Raw genomic sequence first — 19,964 nt, forward strand, 5'->3', positions numbered from 1 at the left:
GTGTTTCTTATCCATCTATCATGTCAGATACCATACCTTCTGGTAGTCCTAATGGTCATTGTCTCCAGGATAGAAACACGAGGTGTGGGTACATCTTCCAAGTGGGGACACCCCAAGTGGTGACAATTTTCTAAGAAGGGATTTACCTCACATTGAAGAGGCTCCTTCATTACTTGTTAGGAAGTTAAGTGAAATCTCCCCAATGGGACAGAAACTGCAAAAAAAAAAAAAAAAAGGTTGCCCATACTTTCACATTAATCCTTTTGCTCCTCCATTCACCCATCTGAGAGGCGAGCGGGTGCCCTGTGTAAGTTTTAAGTCACTTTGGTTGGAGCTTACACAGGACTGAGGACTCTACCCAAGCCCTTGGACATAGACTGGTTTGGCACCAATGCAACATTGTGGAAGTCACATGATTCCTTATATCTGGAAGTTCTGGGTATTTTTCTTCTCTCCACATCAGTGGGGGTACATGATGACTCTGCATTACATCAGGTGCCATTTGTTGGGCATTGGCATAGAACATGTTCCAGGGGTAGATTTTTTTCCCAAATGAATTTACCATTGCCAGAATTTTGGTAATTTCTTCTTTTCAAATTGTCATTATTTTTATTTTCCTTCACGATTATTTTGTTCCCCCCTTGACGTGGCCATCTGTGTACCTGGCCGTCACAGCTTCGTAGTAAGATTGCTCGTTAAACGCCCCGGTCTGCAGGGAATTTGTTTTTTGGCACAGGAGCAGCGCAGGTTTCCTTGGGAGGTTTCCTCGAGCGGCGTCCAGCAGCGATGGTGTTAAGTCCCAATAAAGAAGGCCGAGTTTCACAAACACACTGCTCCATTATCCGGCGGCAGTGGAGGGTTTCATGACGCGGTTTACGCTCCTTTTACAAGCCATAACATTTTTGTTACTAATCCTTTTCCCTGACCACTGTTCCCGAGCTCCAGCCGCGTCCCAGCCATTCGAACAAGGGCCCTTTCATGGGCTGCAGAGCTGGCGTTGGTTTCAGCCGGAGTGGGATAATTGCCAGCTCATTGATAAAGATGTCCCTATGTCTCACAGGTGCTAAGCCACATCACAGTGCTCGGGTGACACTGGCACGACTCTCCTCTACTTCCCCCTCCCCGGGGACACCACCTCACTGCTAGACGTGACTGACATCACCTGCTCACTGGCTCCTGGTCCTTCATAGAATAACGGCACCAGTAATCCTCACACTTGTCCCGTGTTAAAGGTAAAGCAACCTTCGCCATTAAAGAGGCCCTGTCACCAACTTAAAAAAATTGCAAATAAAAACAAAGAAGAAAAGGATACCTGCAATGTTTTCCTTTCCATAAGCAATACCTTATTCACTTCAGGAACTAATAACCTAATACAGCCCCCTTGCTCCTGGGGTGTCATATCCATCTCTATATTAGGGGTGTTTATTTATTGTCTGTGCTGACCCATATTCTTTACTCTTCCCCTTATCCCTTCCTGGGAGTAGAACAGAATGTCACTTATCTCTCCAAAGTCTGTTGGAGCAGCTGACATCACATCCAAGATGGTGGCACTCATCAGCCGTCTCATGACTTTCCTTTACTTTGGAGATTCCTGTTGCCTACAGGACTGGGTGTAAAGCAAGAGCTGCCCAATGGGACATGGATGACAAAAAAAAGATTGGGTTTTACTAATGGTGAAGTAAACCTTACCACCGTCTACAGCTGAACATGGCACCATGGTGCTACACATCAACCAGCTTCATTAGGTCTCAAAAGTTGGATATGTTGGCATATTGTTGTTGGAAATTTGTTAGCGCAGGGCTCCTAGGTGGTGTTTGCCATTTTATTTGGAAGAGTATGCAGTTTATTATCCATGTATGAAGTATTTGGACTGTGGGTTGGATGCTCTAAACATCTCTAGTTGCCCCAAGTTCTCTTCGTTTGTAGGTCCCAGATGGTTCCAAAATTGGAAATTTGTTTTGCCGAAATCCAATGTATGTCTTATTGAAGTATGAAAGATGAAGCCAACACATTGCATTTATTGGTGGTGAACTGATGGAGGGGGACTGTAGAGCCCCACAAACCCATTGGTTACATCTTTATTAATTCAAAGAAGAGTGCACCAGGTTTCATCAACAACATTGGTGTTTAACCCAACAGAGGTGTCTTCCATCAACCCCAATATGAATCCTGATCTCGCCCTATGTCCCAGTTTGTCAGCTTTCTCTATGTTCTCTACACATAAACTTCCAATAAAGATTATGTTCTGGGAGAAAAAGGGAATGCCCCGTGGACGTTTTAAGTCCCTTTGGCTGGAGCTTACACAGGACCCTCGGGGTTACTCACCCCCCTTGTATGTTGATGGGTACATATATACCGGTATATATATATATATATATATGTATAGATAAAAGATTATTAATACCATGTCAATATGGCTACTCCGTGCCCCTCTCCCTTTATAGTAAAACGCTGAGCATCATATTGGCCATTTGTAGCAGAACTAAACCCGGTTTATGATCACCAGTCTCCGTTACTTTGCTGGTGCCGCCATCTTCTTCCTTGTTTTGATCTTCGGCTATTTGGCCACATTCCTGGCCCCTTTCTGCAATAACATCTAGCCTGATGGCAAATCTGGAGTGCAACTTTAGTTCTGCTTTAAGCCTGTTAGCTATAGTTTAGGCAGCTGCAGGGTAAAATATACAAAAATGACCTTGGTAGTGTGCACATCATTTTTAAAATAATTAGATTACCCCCACCCCCACCCCCCAGGTTGGCACCCTATTTGCATACAGCGCTCACACCTAGCCAGGGGCAGCTGTGGATGTGCCGTCACCTCGCCAGACCTTTGATCCTTTGATGTCCATAGCCCTGGCTCCCCTGGCTGCACATTGCTAACATTTTCATGACACCTTTTAGTGGTGTTTGCAAGGCACTTCTGCTGGAGCTGCTGTCTAATGTGTGCCAGGTTTGTGTTGGCATCAATGTCCGGCACCATCTGTAAATACACATCGGTGAATCAAAAAACAAATGCGCAGCCACCACAAGCGGCCACTCTGACAGTGAGCGGATTCTGTTAAATTTCTATTTTTTAATATTTCGAAATGAAATTGCTGTTTAGGACAGGAAATGTTTTATAGTTAAAGTAAACCAAACTTTGCCCATAATAATGCCAACTCTACAAGGTGCTTATACTTTCATCCAATGTTGCATTCAACCACTGGGTTGGAAATCTTGACCTGAAAACATTGCAATGTGATTGTACAATATTTGTGTGATCTCTTTAAATTTGCCTTTATAATTAAAGGGTTCACCCAGGGGCAGAAATAATGAGGTGCAAAGGGTGCCACTGCACAAGGGCCCTGGGCACTCCTCAGCCACCCACTGGAGCCCACTGTTGGCTATGTTGGGTCTACCTAAGCCATACATTCAAGTGGCACCTCAAAGTATGTGGATCTATGTGATTCTATGTCTGCAATCCACTTGTAAGGTGTTTGGGCATCTTGGAGCATTTACAGGTCCAAGGAATCTATCGCCCCCATGTGGCAGTACCAGGTGCCCCAGTGACCGGTCACCAGCTTGGTAACAGAATCTCATATTTCCCATACCAGATATTTTACATCCCCAGGGCTTCCTTTGCTGACCCCATTCCCATCATTCGACCATCCAATATAACACGAGTCTCCCCCATGAATTGTACCATGTGCTTTCCATCCTGGCCAGTAGGAGACGCAAGAGTAAACATTACAACTAATCTCAATTCTTGTGTTTTGTAGAGTGGAAGTGTCACCTGCTATAAGATTAAATGTCCAGTGCTGCATTGCATCCACACCGTCACCGACCCGCAGCAGTGCTGCCCCAGATGTGTAGGTAAGTGACCCGTAAAAAAGTATTAGCATTTGTCTCTTGTCTGATCTCAGGGCATAAAACCTTTCTTAGGTTCTAATTTTAATATATTCCTAATATGATACAAAGTATATTCATTTCATATAAATCCATTATTATGTGAGCATTTTTGTAAATCCAGATATCACCTTGTAACGGTAGCGGTGACCTCATCACTGAGCTTTACACAGAGAGCAGGTATGTGGGAGGTGCTTAGAAACTCCACCCACTACAGGCTGCCTGCAGAAAACTACAGGAAGGGGCGGAGACATGACCAGTCACCCTGCACAAGGAGAGAGAGCAGCAGTGACCGGTCTTGGTTATGGGAAGTTCCTGCATTGGGCAAGGTTTCACTCTGAATCACTCTAGAGAAATACACAAAATAAAATTTATAAGAAGATATTCAGATGTGGTCACAGGGAGGGACATAGACCACAGACATAAATATGTGTAGAAATAGAAGGTGATACCCTGTTGTGGTGTCTGCACAGTTGAGATCTTCCACTAGAAACAATTTTTCCTTAAAGGTTGGTAAGGGCGGGATTCCCCTTGCTTTGGGAAAATTTCTTAACTGGGACAGGAAGGAATATTGTTCAGGTAGCTCAAAAGCTCAAGCTTACACACACAGGGCAAAGACCCCCGTTTCTTTCAGAGCTGTGGCCCCTCCCCTTTCAAAGCAGTAACCCTTCCCCTCCCAGAACATTGACCCCTTCTCTTTCCGAGCAGCAACTCCTCCCCTCTCAGAGCAATGACTCCTCCCCTTTACGACCAGCAACTCCTCCCCTCTCACAGCAGTGACTCCTCCCTTTATCACATGATCTAGTCTGAGGTTTCCCTGAGTGCCAAGCTGTCTGGAAGGGATCTACTTGCTGTGCTGTCTCTCCTGTGCTCTGGGAATCCTTTATCATGTTTTAATTTGTAAAACAAATCTGATAAAAAAGAGGCTGTTAGATCCTAAAACTGACCCAAACACATTAATATTATTTTTTAAAACTTTTTATGATATAAAAAAAAAAGTTTTACACTCCGCTTTCCCCAGACCATGATGCTCCCTCTTTCCGCAGAGACGCCCTCTGGACTACGAGCTCCACCCAAAGTCTGCCAGCATAACGGGACGACCTACCAACAAGGGGAGATGTTCACCACCCATGAGCTGTTCCCATCCCGGCAGTCCAAGCAGTGCGTGCAGTGCAGTTGTTCGGTACGTTGTGCACCCCCCTCCCGTGTCTTACATATGTACAGGAAGTGGTAAGAGATAACGGTGACGGGGACACGGTGACCATGAGCAGTGGGTGGCACCATGTGGTCTGTCCCAGTTTTCACACATAGATGGGACCATCACAAAGCCACAGAAGTTATTAGCTCCTGCAGGCCCCAGGGGACACACCTTACCCCCTGAGTTCCTTTAAGTGGGGGATCTGGAAGTTTGGGGGAGTAATTCCAGGAATGGTGAAACCACAATATTTGGTTAGCCCAGACTCGGTCAGTAGCGGCCCCGGCCCGTCTGTTCCAGGAAAGTCTGAGCTTGGCTGCCTATTACCCGTTTACAAGGTTCTGCTCCGGTTTATTTGTGATTTTTTACTGGGAGGTGAGAAATCGGATACCTGGTGGTGGGGGGGCTGAGTACCAAGGTGGCCACCACGGAGATCTCAGTTACAGCTCCGTGACCGAAGGGCAGCCATAGCAGGCAGAGAGCGGGTCAGCACCGGGGCCGCTATGAACAAGAAGCCTTTTTATAAAGAGGAATCTGATCAATTCTTCCCACTGTCTCTGCTTTCCACCATTTCTGGTAAAGATTCCAGAACCTCTCAGAGCACCGACTGTGTCTGCGCACCTACCAGTGGGTTCATCTGTGGTGCAGCTCTAACAAACCAACCTTTTCCCATCCGTCCAGCTGATATTTTTAAATCTGAACTCCATGGAAGAAGAAAACAAACCCCCAGGAGCTGCCAATGATTTATATTACTGTCCATCCAGTCCCAAGATTCACACACTTCCTGGCCGGAGACTGGAGTTTATTTAGCTGCAATTCAGTAACACTGACAGGTCTAGTCCCTCCCCCAGCCTGTGATTGGACGATGAAAGGAGAATCTCCGTCGCTCTCCACTTATCAGCAGACTTCTTGTTCTGCTTTTATTCCCTGCAGATCTTTGGTGTCACTTACATCCATCTTGTTTTTGTGTTGCAGGATGGGCAGATATACTGCGGCCTGGTGACCTGTCCGGAGCTGGTGTGCTCCTCCCCCATGATTGTACCGGATTCCTGCTGCCCGGTGTGCCGAGGTAAGTACACAACAATCCTGATACTTTGTGTGCAGGGGGTGGGTATGTATTACACCTTGTGATTATTCACTCGGTGAATGTGGTGATAGTTCACTTAGCAAAGAATCTAAAAAAAAGCAAAGAGATATTTCACTAAGCTGAGTGAATTAGCTGAACTTCTGACTTCCACCATCCAATCATATGCAAGGAAAAAAAAGTTTCTTTAGATTTCCTTGCTGTGATTGAGGTATTCCTTGCTAAGTGAATGATTGCTTGCAAGGTGATAATACATTTTGCTAAGTGAAAAGTTGAATCATTATATCAGCACTATAAAGTCTGTGCCCATTCCCCGCCTTGTCCCCAGCATGACCACCCTGTGCCCATCATTCTCTGAGATCCGTGACTTTGTGCTTTGTGTCTTGCAGATGGGTCGTTTGAGCGATCTGGGGAGGACGAGCCATTGAACAGAGGTGTTGTACGTAAAATTTCTTTTTATTTCTGAAAGCTCCCCAAGTCTGGATAAGATAGGCTATTGTGGGAGAACCTGGGTGATCCAGCAAACCTGAAATGGATCTGGTCCAGGATTCAAAGAAAGAAATCCATTCCAGGTTTGCTGTATCGCCCAGATTCATTCATTCATAATCTGTCTTCTCCAGTCAATGCTTTTCCATTGCATGTGAACCCCTCGCACCTAGTAGTATGCTATGGGATGAATGGGGGAGGATCAGCAGGGGGTGTCCCCACCATCAGACAAACCCAGGACCCCGGCAGCGCTAGGGAAGGTCTGACCCACCCAGCTGAAAGCAGCGACCACAACATTTTTTTCCAGCGTTTTATTCTTTTTTGATCAATATTTTGCCCCTTTTCTTGCAGCAGCTTAAATTTCACTTGCCCCTACCCCTGTGGCTAGACAGGGAAAGGAGAAGCAGCACACAATGCGCTCATCCTTCTGCTCGGTCCTCCCAGTATATATAGGAATATCATGTTACCCGTTTTGTATCTCTGTGATCGACACTGCCTATTAGGAGTCCTCCTTTAATATTCTCCTTGTCTGCCCCGCAGAGACATTCCCAGGATCAGTGCCTCAGTGAGCTGCTCAGCAAGAAATCCCTGGGAGCCACGGAGTCCACCATCGTCAGCTCCTCTCTGGGGTTCAACCCTCGAAGTTTCAAGCAGAAGGGAGGAGGAGGGACAACGGTGAAAATACTAATGAAAGAAAAGCACAAGAAAGGTGACACATATCTGTTCACTTTGTGGTATTTATTATTATTGTGGGGGTGACCACCATCCCTGCAGGGGGTTTATTTTTATATCATAGGAAGTTTATCAGCTGAGATACCCAACTCCCCCTGGTGGACAGAGATAGAAGTAGGAATAAAGGCGGGGAGTGTTGGGCCAGCTTTGGGTTTCACAAAACCTTCAGCAAAATTGGACTTTGGTAGCCCCCAGGGTCCCAATCACCCAGCTATGCAGCGGTCCACCTAATACATGCCCACCTATCCCTCACTGGTGATACTCAACACTAATGCTGCACCACCCCACCCACCACCCATGCTGCTGGACCTCCTAGGTGCCCCTAACCTCCCACCATCCATCCATGCCTACCCACTGTGCTGCTGGACCTCCTAGGTGCCCCTAACCACCCACCACTCCCTGGGGATTCCTAACACTGTGCCAATCTACCTACTACCTAACCAAGCCCACCCAACTCTCCCAGATAAGTTTGACCATCAATATCCACTGTTATACCCACTACCGGCCCATAACCACCAACTTCTCCATGGTGTCACCACTAACAATGGGCCTCGATCCCCATTACATTCCCATGTCCACCCTCCTCATACCTCTCCTTGGTGATTTTTACCATCATTAATGCAGCGTTGTACCCATTACCTGCCTATACCTGCCGTAACCACACACCTCTTCCTTGTGGGTCTTAGCATTACCACTGCCTGTCCACTTTCCCCTGGAGGAGCTCAAACTTAGCAATGAAGATAAGTTTTCCCAACAAGTGGAGCTTGTCACTCTGCACTCTTTTCCTATACACCTGATTGGTTCCTTGTGTTTCTTCTCATTCCTCCATGTATCTCTTTTATTTTGTGCCATTTGGAATATTTTTCAGTGGCCCTTTTAGACCATTGTCCTTGAAAATGTGGAAGATTTATTTTTTGTTTCAAGTCCAGTGACGACAATCTTGGAAATACAATTAATTTGCAAGCCAGAAATAATTTCTCCACTTGTCAGTTCTGGGAAGGAGTGAGATAAAAGATGGGTAGGATAAAGGAAGGGCACTGGTGGAGACCCCACATTCTGCCACCTATACCGGACCTGTCTGTGGCTCCGTCCCATTGGGGAGATGATGAAAGTGGGTGCAGAATTTACATTGGGACATCCATATGACTCCATTTCACACTGAATGGATAATGGATAATAATGGATAATGGATAATAATTTGTAATTCTCTGCATATTGCTAGCATTCTATATGAAAGTCATGTGACTATAACGGGACATACTCTACTCCAAACCTGTGTTGTATTATATTATTTTATATTTTCTAAATGAATGATTTTGTTTTCTCTTATTCAACCATTCTTCCTCTATTCTTTCACTTTAGCCTGTATCTATAACGGAAAGACGTATTCACACGGAGAAGTCTGGCACCCCGTATTCCGAAACTTTGGTGCCATTCCTTGTATCCTGTGCACCTGCAAAGATGGCAGTCAGGACTGTCAGCGGATCACCTGCCCTGAGGAATATCCATGTGACTATCCAGAAAAGGTGGAAGGCAAATGCTGCAAAGTCTGCCAGGGTGAGTCTAATGATTGGACTATTCCCAGAATAAATGTCTATGAAGAATACCCATGCCCCCATGCAGGTGTTTTGGATGGTTGCTCTGCACAGGTTCAAACCTGGGATATTCCAAAAAGTACTAAACCTCATCAGCTCTGTCTTACAATTCCTCCTCCATGGTTCAGTTCCAATCCTTTGTTGGGTGTCATTCAACCCACTTACCATGAGTGCAGGGCATTTAATTTGTGTGCCATCAAACCACCCTGGAAAAGCTGCACCAGATCAATACATGGCACAATTCTCTGCAGAATTTAGGATCTTTCCACTGCTAGAGGAAGAGAAAGACCCATCAGGTCACATGACTAGGCAAAAAGCCCAATAAATAAGTTTGGATCCAGAAGCTGCTCCTAGAGGGTTGGGCTAAAGTTGGGCTTCAATAAACATTTTTACACTAAGCATATACAAACATTCTGTATATTTGAGTTCCCTCTGTTTGCCCTTTTATATTTAATGAATAATGGAAAAGTTGAGGTTTTCTTTTTTGCCCACAGATGACACTATAAATCCCACCATGGAGGTCACCACCACTAGATGTCTGAAGAACCCCAACAAGATCCTAGTCTACATGTACATGTCACCCACCACCGCCAAGTCCAAGGAAAACCTGCGCAAAATAGCCATTGAGAAGGAAGCATCCGAGGACGTTGAAATCTACGTCTGGAAAATGGTAAAAGGTGAGCGTACAAAGCTTAATATAGCCGAACACTGTGATTGTTCAATCAAAGGGAAATTATTAGAACTCCAGGCAAGGGAACATGAGTTCAGCCATACACCTTGTGTATATTTGCTTTTGAAAGGTCACGGGTGGGGAAAGGTAACCCATGCATGTGGTAAGAAAAAGTCAAGAGTGGTGGAAATTCCTAATTCCCTCATCTGGAGCGTCAATTCATACTGTGGTCAACCCACAGCTGTCTCCTAGATCTCACAAACTGGAACAGATGGGTCATGTGAATCTCCACAGCCTTACCTGGAGCTGACCATGGACGGGACCCATAAACTGGTCCTAAATGAAGGTTCTGTCTGCTTTGTCTATTTTAAAGCCAACATCAGTCAAAGATGGCATCTTAGCCTTCATTGTCTAGACAGGTGGTGGTCAACCTATAAAGACCTGAGCTGTAACCACAGACATGACCAATGGTCGTAGAACATACAGTATAACCACCCTGTTCTAATAACATGAATCCATCCTCTGTGTCGGGAAGATGTAAAACTTCCAATTACAGGGGTGAATTGCCTTCAAAACGCCAGGGTAGAGATGGTACAATGGTATTACAGGTGGAAGACATATCGTGTGCAAGGCACCATCTATCTTCAGGGGTAATTGTTCTAATTTGCCATTGGTGGCTTCTTTCATGCCCCTTGCATACTAGTTGGCCTTACAATTTACCCTCTTATGGGGGGTCATTGCTTTAAGTTGAATCCTTCTTTTAGCTAGACTTAGAATGGATTAGAAGTTCTTTAATATCCCACTTATCTCTTTATTATCTCAGTATTCCAATCGTCCTGTCCCAGTGACAATTAGAGAACTGAGCTCATCGGAGTAGGTCGTGTCCCCTAATTATGGTGGCCACGACTCTCCAGGACCAAGATGCTACATATTCTATTATTTACCTGGCAGATTCTTATATTGAGTTTTTCTCTTTGCATCTGCAGGAATATTTCATTTGATACAGATTAAAAAAGTGGCAAAACAGGACTTCAAGCAAGAAGCAGAGCACTTCCGGCTGGTTACCAGGACAAGTGAAGGTAATTGGAGAACCTGATATCTTAGCAAAATTATATTACTAATCGAAAAATCAGAAAACAAAATCTACTGAGATATCCAGTTAGTGCAGGTACGTCTGTACAAGTGAATTAAAGTGAGTTTAATACTAAAACCTCAAAAAAAAAAGGGTCTACATGAAAAAAGAGTATATATACCTACCTTTCCTGATGCCCTTGTTGCTGATTACCCAAAGTCTTTGACTCCTGGAAGTTCCTGGACCCCCTCACATACATATATTATCTCACTGGTTCCTTCCAATTACAGAACACAGTGGTGATAGGAAAGTCAGCAGGAGGAACCAATGTGAGCTGTAGGGTTGATCCAGGGGATAAACACTTCCCGAAGTGTTGGATTCCCAGCACACATCAAGGGACCATTTCTTTCCTTGTGAGCAGTAGGAAAGCTACCTACCTATAATGCAGAACCCAAGTGTATGTTTCTATAGCTCTACCATTACAAAGTATAAATTTAATGTAATGTGTATAATGTACCCAACTAATTGTATGGTGGAAAGCAATGTAGGGATTTACATCTGCTGGTCTCAGTAAGCTTAGTCTGTGCTTAGTTTAAGTTTCACTAAATGAACACTGGGGTACATTGTGGGGTGCACAGACAAGAGGGGAACTCTATGGTTTTGAAGCTGTATTCAGGCCAGGCCTTGATTGATAGAGGTGACTGCTTTATGTATAACTCTTCCAAGGTCATCTGGTGCCCATGAGCATTAACCTAGTCATTCTTATTTAAAAAATACTAAGGATCCAATTTTTATAAACCACGTTGCACCCATAAGCTTACACAGCCCATGTTTAATAGCTTTGGATGGGTCTATTGACCTGTTGCAAGGCTGAGCTAGTATGCAAGTCCATATACTGATTGCATGTCAATGTGCTACCATCAAGGACCAATTGGAAGATGGGAGTCCAAGCAACAAGGTGGCACAGAAGGCAACAAAGTATCAGTTATGAATATAGTGGCAATGTATTTAATGAGATAAGATTTATATGGGTATGGAGGTGGATGTATGGGTATGGAGGAAATTACAAGAATGGTAAAAGCAAACCACTCACTCTTTTAGTGAAATTCCCATAAGCAGTAGAGTTGTCAAACTCGAGTAAAGTAAAAAGATATTACAATCAACCTACAGTCATCACCAACTTATGTGATGGTTGAAACCAATTGGTAACCTGGATCCCAGAGACTGCAACTCCCAATGTGATGATACTGGCACCCAGTTACCCTTCCATCATGATGACTTTAGTGGAGCCATTGTCTCCTTGGTGAAATATTCTTGATGGACCACCCATAACTCTTTGTTGTGATGTTCTGTTCTCAAGGAAACCGAAGGTTGAAATGTTTATCACTCTGTGGTTAAAAAAGACCTCCAAAGAGTGGAGAATGTGTATTTTCCTTACACTTTTATTAGTTTGGTTTCCCTGGTCTCCTCTCCGTTATTATGTACCCATGGCCTTTCATAAATAAACAGACCTTACACAAGTAACATTTTTCAGTTGGATATGGGTGGAAGAATGTCGTTAGCATTTAACCTTTCAGCTGTGGTTGGTGGAATGAAGGTTTTCCAGGTCGTATTTACTGTAATGTCAACAGCCCCATTATCTGGGAAGATGAGCAAATGTAATCTATTCATGGTATTGCATTTCAGACTGTGGTGACAATGGTAAAAATGTATTAGCCACAATCCTAGTGGCTGCTGATAGAATAGGGAGGCAATAATGCTTCTACATTCTTCCAATGAAGCCTGCCACCTCCATTTACCCATCATACATTCCTAATATTTATTCTATAAGAGTGCCATCCTATTGAAAACAATCTTCTCTAGATGACTTTCCTGCACTATTTTCTTGCACTACTTACTATATAAAGCTATTATTAAAGATCTGGAGCTTTAGCTCTGGCAAAGGAGAAAGGCAACCCATATCAGCTGCCCACCTTTCTTTCTCTGAAGGAATACAGAAAATGCAGAGCAGGGAGAATGCAGATACAGTTTAATACTTCACTACTGCAAATGTGTGTATAGGACTAGAGGGGGGGCTGGGAATAAAGGAGGAGCGGAGGTCTGATTGTATGAATGGTGGAGGTATGTTTGTGTGTAATGTGCAGATTGTGTGTATATTTGTGTGGGTGGTGCAGATTATATATATTATATATTGCATGTGTCTATACAAGTGTGTAAATAAAAAATGATATTCTTTTCCCTGACATAGTGCACCTCCCACTGGCACTATGGCATTTTTTACCCCTTTGATGCCAGGGCATGGTTTACTTCCAATGACTGGAACATTTATTACTCCCAATGACAGCAGGGCATGTTGAAAATCCACTAATCATGTTTTATTCCTACTGATACTAGTTCAATAATTACCCCACTGACAAAAGATTGTTCAATTGTTAGGTAAAAAGTTCAGATTCATCTCTGTATATGCAGGGTAACTACTTTACAGTAATAATTAATGAAGGTTTATTTGGCGTGTAATGGTGCAGGAGGTGGGGTGTAGTTATCTGAGTTAGTAGCTGCCTCTGAAATACACCAAAACCTTCACCACGGAATACAGAATCCCAGTGTCTCCTCTCCCCTCCATTGACTCTCAGATTGGCAGATACACTTCAACCTGCCCTTCATCGCTCATCCGTCGCTGCATTTCTCTTCATAAACCGAAAGGAGTTTGGCAAAGAGCATAAGATTTGGACTCCGTTTTTGCTCCCGAACCTCGGCGTGGGATGTTTGTGCTTTCTAAAATGACATCATTCACGCTGCAGATCTCTAATTTACGACGGGCAACCGCAGTCCTCTGTGTGGACTTTTATGGGTCCCAAATGAAGTGTAAGGAAGTCTAGCCTAAGCATGGAGCGCGCTTCTTGGGCCGTCATAAATCAGCCCATTTTTTTCACTGACGGACTCGCCGCGCAAGCTGTGACACCACTTGTAAAATTGTAACAGCCAGAAAATGTAAAATAAAAAGATGCACGTGGGACCATGCCAGAGCTGGCGGGACAGAAGGTGCCAATTCACATAGAAGGGTGAAAAATAACTGCGTTATATTCAATGGCACTGTGCTGGCAAAATAATGACACATTCTCAAGTTTCACGCCATGCCGCTAAAATCCGCCTTCCTGTATTCTCTCTGTAATATATATTTACTGTCTATTCTTCTCTTTTTACTTGGAGCAAAGAAATAGCTCGAAATAGCCCCAAGCCATGCAATTACTGCATACAAAATGTATTTTTCAAATGCAAATTGCATCTTGGTATAGCTAAAGCCTTTACCCAGGGGATGCAATGACCTAGGGGGAAGGAAAGTATGACCAAGCATGCTGGGGAGGCAGCAACCAGAAAAGGGGATGCCAAGAGTTAAAAGAGGGGAATTTTCTGTAATGTAATGGAAATTGTTGTTTGAAATCTTTAGGAAAATAAAGAAGTGTTGTAATTATTAAATAGCACTGGGGAACACATTTTTTGTTGAGTTAGATCTTACACTTGTTTTTTACTAAATTTTGGGTGGTGAATCCAGAAATGACCCCATTTTTTGCTATCCCATCCAGTTTTTACGATACAGGGTACCCTGAATTTTTGTCAAAAACCATACAAATTTTTCATACAATGAAAAAATAATGAAATAAAAACTTGAACAGACTGTTTATTTAAATTTCTTTTGTTCATACAAAGGATTTATTGTTACTCTATGACATTTTTTTTTACAGTAAAACATTTGAAAATTATTCGGGTAAGAGTTTAGGGTAAAAACTTAGGCTTATATCTTTTCCTGGAGTGTTCAGTGTTAGGACAATCCTGCCGGATGCTCCAGGAATAGTCAGCCATCATATGTACATCCCATCTACCCTGATACCATCCTTCCATGACCTTCAAATCTTCGTGGAATCGTTCACCTTGCTCATCACTGACTGCACCAAGGTTTTCCGGGAGGTTAGAAAGATGGCTTTGCAGAAAATGCACCTTGATGCTCATATTGCAGCCAAGCATTTTGTAGCTCTCAAAGAGTTTATGGACAATTTCTGTGTAATTATTTGCTTGTGTGTTTCCAAGAATGTCCTTGACAATGGCTTTGAATGATAACCAAGCCTTCTTTCTGACTTCTGACATTGTCCTGATGAAATGTTCATCTTTGATGAGCTGCCGAATCTGTGAACCATCAAACACACCGGCTTTTATATTTTCAAATGACAGACTAGGAAATGCCAAAATGAGGTACTTGGAACATTCTCCTTCAGTTGGCAAAGCTTTAACGAACTGCTTCATCAGACCCAGTTTCATGTGCAGAGGCGGGAAAATAATATTCTTTCTATGAACAAGTGGCTCATGTAGAATGTTTGGATCACCTGGTTTTAGGGCAGATCTTAGAGGCCAATTCCTTTCTACCCAATGCCTCTCACGAGCTCTGCTGTCCCACATGCACAGATAACCGGGATACTTGGTGTATCCGCATTGCTGACCAAGAAGGAAGCATAACATTTTATGACCCAATTGTGTTGGTGATGTTGCAACAACTAAATTACTCTCTTTATGTCTACATATTCTAAACAAAGAGAAACTTAATGGCCAATTGGGACTGACCCGAATATATTGGCATTGTAAAGGAGGACACACTTTAAGCTCCGCTTTGAGCTATCAATGATTAGTCACTATTCAGTTGACTTATTGAATGGAATTCCCAATTCCTCCAATAAACCAGGCATGTTATGGCAATACACAAAGCCACTGTCAGTTCTAAAGTACTGCAGAAATGCAATTTCTCTGGTTCGAAGGTACGATACCTTTGTTCCTTTTTCAAGCAAGTTTTTCTCACGCAGTCTTGATGCTAGGAGTTCTGAGGCCTTCTTCAATAGTCCCAAATCACTCAACTCATGCTAATCAAATCCCTTACTTAACCCAGTCCTCTTCAATTTGAAACTCTTCATCATTGTTGTCACCCAGTTTATCACCATATTCATGTTCTTTAAGAGAGGGTAGTGTAAGGAAAACCGGCACTGGGATTTCATCTGAATGAGCCATTGGGTGTATAGCCGATGGTAGACTAGGATACTCTATGTTACATTTATTTTTCTTGTTTTATCCTGAAGTTTTCACTATACAAAAGTAACAGTCACTGAAATGATCTCCTGGCTCTCGCCAAACCATAGGTACACCAAATGGCATCTTATCACGTGTTCCCTTTGTCTACATCCGTAAACCCTATTTTAGTCTAATTAAGCTTAAAAATTGAAGTCAACAAAAATTTGTTCAAAATTGTTCCCCAGTGTAGCAGATGACGCCAATTTCTTCTAAACAAGTGGGCTGGAATGATGGTAAGGAGGAGAGGTAACTTCAGCACTGCCAGCTTATGGCCCCTTATCACAATAATATATAGACTAGAAATAGGAGGGGCAGCAGTGCACATGTACTGATGGGTCATGATTACAGTAGGAGAGGGATAACCATGTCAGTCTTCTGTTAATTCACATGCGGGGGGCAGGAAGATGACCTAGCACCTTGGAGCTCCAGCAATACCTGATAATAATCTGGATTAATATGCAAAATTTGTTATTGACTTAAAAATATCAGCTTTTTGTTTTTTTGAACATGAATAGATTTTGTTCTCCTTTTTTCCAGGTCAATGGAATATTTTCAGACCCCAGCCCCCGGAACTGAACATGACAGAGATTGCTGAAATACAGACGGAAGCATTGTAGTGGGTAATAAGAACATTCTACTGATGTCACCGATGTCCAGCCCCCAAATTTTCAAGCCAAAACTCTACCCAATCTGATACGTGAGGTGGCTGTAACCCAGAGAACCGGCTACAGCGCTGGAGGGTCTTAAGCAAGATGGCCGCTGTCTCGACAACTGGTTTCTTGACCAGGGAGCCATAGACTGTGGGCCAGAAATCTTCTCTGGGAGTAAGAGGAAATAAACTGTAAGATCCTTTGTGTTCTCTCCTGTGCCTTTATTGATTCCCTGCTGACCTGGAATTCGGAGAGGTTAATGGGTAAAATGAATAAGTTCTTCATAAGTTCCTGCCAAATTTGCATCCATCAACTTTCTAAAGCCTCGTTAAAGAAAACCCAAGACTTGGCTGAGGTCTGCAATGTATCACCAGCCTGAACGTAGTGCCCAAACCCTATCACAGCCATACCAATACCACTGATGAACATTCTACTGCTGAAGATGGACTAGCACACTCTCATACTCATGATCCCATGATCTCCTGCCGCCCATGATCCCCTCTAGTCATTTTGGTTAGAAGAGGTCTACCAAATCCACTCTCCATGCTGGTCATCACTCTAGGCCTTCATGCCAAAGTGACCAAACCTTCTATGTAGTCAGTGCAATACCACAGACCACATCATCAGGATGGATGGGACACGGCTAGGAGTGTCCATATTGGAGTCCACCAGTAGAGAACCACAGCTTGGCCATGGTCATGGGACCATACTTATTGTGTGCTAGTCTAATCCATTCATATTCTTTATTCTGAGTTAGGACTTAGCAGACCACAAAAAGTCTTCAGTACAAGATCAACATTGTAAAATTAACAGCACAGTAAGAAACTGTAACAAATCATTTCACTGAGCTATAGATATTTAGGGATCTTTATGGTTTTTTGGGTTGTTTTTGTCATTGTCTCATTTATTAGTGCTGAAGATCCAAAAAAACTTCAATGTATTTATAGTTTATGTTGCAATCTATATTCATCAATCAATAATTGGCTGATTCATTATTCATTCATTGATCCAACTTCATGACTTTACATCTAGGAATGGGAGGAGAGATTTTGGAGATGCCCTTAGCTACAGTGGAGACTCATCATGTTATTTAGACAGAATTTGCTTTTTTTGTTTGTATTTGGCTGCCATTCCCTGTACATTTTATAATTATATTTTTGTTGTCTGCATTCATTCTGTGGAAAAAAGTGAATTATTGAGGCTACCAATGGGCTCTATTTTGCCAAATGAACTGGTTTGGGATTGTTGGAATTGTTGGTTATTTTTTAGGAGCCAGTTAAGGTCCAATGCACCCTTAAAAACCAACCGCAAATTCTGTAAAATATCACTATTTTCTTGGAAAGTTTGAAGACATGAAAGCTCACCCCTTGGTTGCAATGTGGTTTACCAAACCTTTGATAGCATAATGCATCATCTCTCCTTGCACTCAACACCGTCCAGTACCTATACCATTTTCTCCTCAGTGCCAATCTGATACTTTTTGGAATGGGGAAGAAGTTATATGCCTCTTGCCCACATCCTCTATCACATTGTGCCCAAACAGCAATTGGCACGCCTTGCGTGGTGGAAGAGGAATAAATACAAAATATAAAAAAAAAAATAAAAAAAAAAAATGACCCTACTAAAGGCTCTCTGATATCCCATCTCCTCCACCTTGGGTTTCAACTTTGGTGGTTTTTCTCCTCCCTATGTAAGGCCATTTATAGGAGTTGAATACTGCATTCCAAGTTCAAATCTCATGAATCAACATTTGAAGAACACATCAATAATAAAATATGTCATGGCATCATCGGGAGGAGTTTATGTGGGATAGAATAATAAAATTGATTCATCGGACCTGAACTTGTCCATCCCTTGAGAATGGATGGAGGAGAAGGCTTGCCATTCATTGTCCAGTTGTCCACTGGCAATGGTCATTACAAAGATGGAGCACAGAGCTCAATGAAAGCATAAGGACTACAGGGTGCCTAGCTCAGATTAAGGGTGGCATTTGAGATTTTAATAAAGTGACAGGTTCACTTTTTACCAATTCAATAGCATTTCACAACTCTCTATCATATTTTAGCATAGTTGCAGCTCAATACATAAGGGACAGGGTAAGCTTTCTGCATTGATCTTATCATCAGCTCAATGAATCAATTGTACACATTCATAATCTATTGGGTGGTATTTTAGTGGGACAATCAGACTGGCAATGGGGGTGAGACCTCCTCCTTGTGCCTTTCGGATGGCTTTAGATCTCAATGAATTGATAATGGGCATCCCATGAAACGTCCACCCAGACCCCAAGATACTCTTTTCATTTTCTGTGAATGACAGGTTCTTTTTTAGACCCGCAATGCCAATGGTATTGTTCCATGATGGGATTTTGTTCATCTTATTTATAGTTCTGATGCCAGTTGTACACGCCAACAAATTCAAAGACTATTAGAAGTGTGGGGTCTCTAATTGCTTACATTGCTCTGGGAGTCAAATGCTTCAGATATAATGGGGCTCATGGAGGGCTGCCATAGGTCAAAAGGCGAGATTGCATAATTGTATGTATTAAAAAAAGGTGAAGGAGATGCATCATTTAATATTAAAAGAAATGGGGTTGGGGTGGGGGGTTATGGCAGACAGAGGAGTCGTCCTAAAAAAAAGAGGAAAGTCCCTCAACACCCCCTCCATAACAGATCCTGGACATTGCATTACCGCCCTTGTCTATGGATGTTCCACAGCAATTATAGCCAACGTATCTGTCACTAACCCCAATTAGCCATTTCAGCAGCAGTGTCAGACAACACGTGATGATTCTACAGCCCTGAGAAAGGGTGGAAGAAGCTCCCCAAAACCTGTTGGCCACTGACTGCTAATATATTACCATCTGAGCTTCCTACTGAACTGGCACTCTAATTTCTTTTTTATTACTAATAAAGCAGGAGTAGGGGAATGTTTATCCAGCTCTGAAGCCTTTGTATTGTATTCTGTATCAGCTGTACTATATTTGCTCTGAAGGCCGGGAGGGGGGGCTTTGTTGCGGTGGGAGATGGATCTTCTTGCAGGCAGGAGAAGTGTGCGGTGGTATGACCAGGTTGATGGATTTTAAGTCTTTTAGAAAAAACAAAAACTGTACCAAGCCAACCTTGACAAAGCAATCTATTTATTTTGATATATATTTCTGTCTGAAAAAAAAGATCTAATTAAAATATTTTCTGAAATATATTTTTTTCTTGTTTATTATTTTTTTTTGTTTGTCTATAAAATTTATAATAAAGTAACTATTAATCTAGTTGGCTACGTGTGTACTTTTTGTGTTTGTTTAGTGCTTATTGTGTCTTGCTAATGCTAGTCCCATGGACTCCCCGTGGTTCATGGGTTTGTACTCCTGCTGTGCCAAAGATGAGAGGCTCCCACCAACCCTGCCCTAAGTTCCTGGGTCTGTACTCCTGCTGTGCCCAAGATGAACAAATTCCACCATTCCTGAGCTGAGTTCCTACTGTAGGTCTT

General features: G+C 42.9%; 1 protein-coding gene across 1 annotated transcript in view; it reads left to right on the forward strand.

Annotated features, from left to right (window-relative positions):
• Positions 1-19,746, forward strand: part of CHRDL2 (chordin like 2) — a 43,270-nt gene extending 23,524 nt beyond the window's left edge. The window contains exons 3-11 of the mRNA XM_072401043.1: positions 3,756-3,849; positions 4,929-5,065; positions 6,053-6,146; positions 6,551-6,600; positions 7,188-7,356; positions 8,742-8,936; positions 9,469-9,651; positions 10,631-10,723; positions 16,366-19,746. Coding sequence (XP_072257144.1) covers positions 3,756-3,849; positions 4,929-5,065; positions 6,053-6,146; positions 6,551-6,600; positions 7,188-7,356; positions 8,742-8,936; positions 9,469-9,651; positions 10,631-10,723; positions 16,366-16,445 — 1,095 coding nt within the window. The 3' untranslated portion in view covers positions 16,446-19,746. The remainder of the gene's footprint in view (positions 1-3,755; positions 3,850-4,928; positions 5,066-6,052; positions 6,147-6,550; positions 6,601-7,187; positions 7,357-8,741; positions 8,937-9,468; positions 9,652-10,630; positions 10,724-16,365) is intronic.
• The last annotated feature ends 218 nt before the right edge of the window (positions 19,747-19,964 follow it).

Source organism: Pyxicephalus adspersus, chromosome 1 (genome assembly GCF_032062135.1).
Source record: "Pyxicephalus adspersus chromosome 1, UCB_Pads_2.0, whole genome shotgun sequence".
NCBI lineage: Eukaryota > Metazoa > Chordata > Amphibia > Anura > Pyxicephalidae > Pyxicephalus > Pyxicephalus adspersus.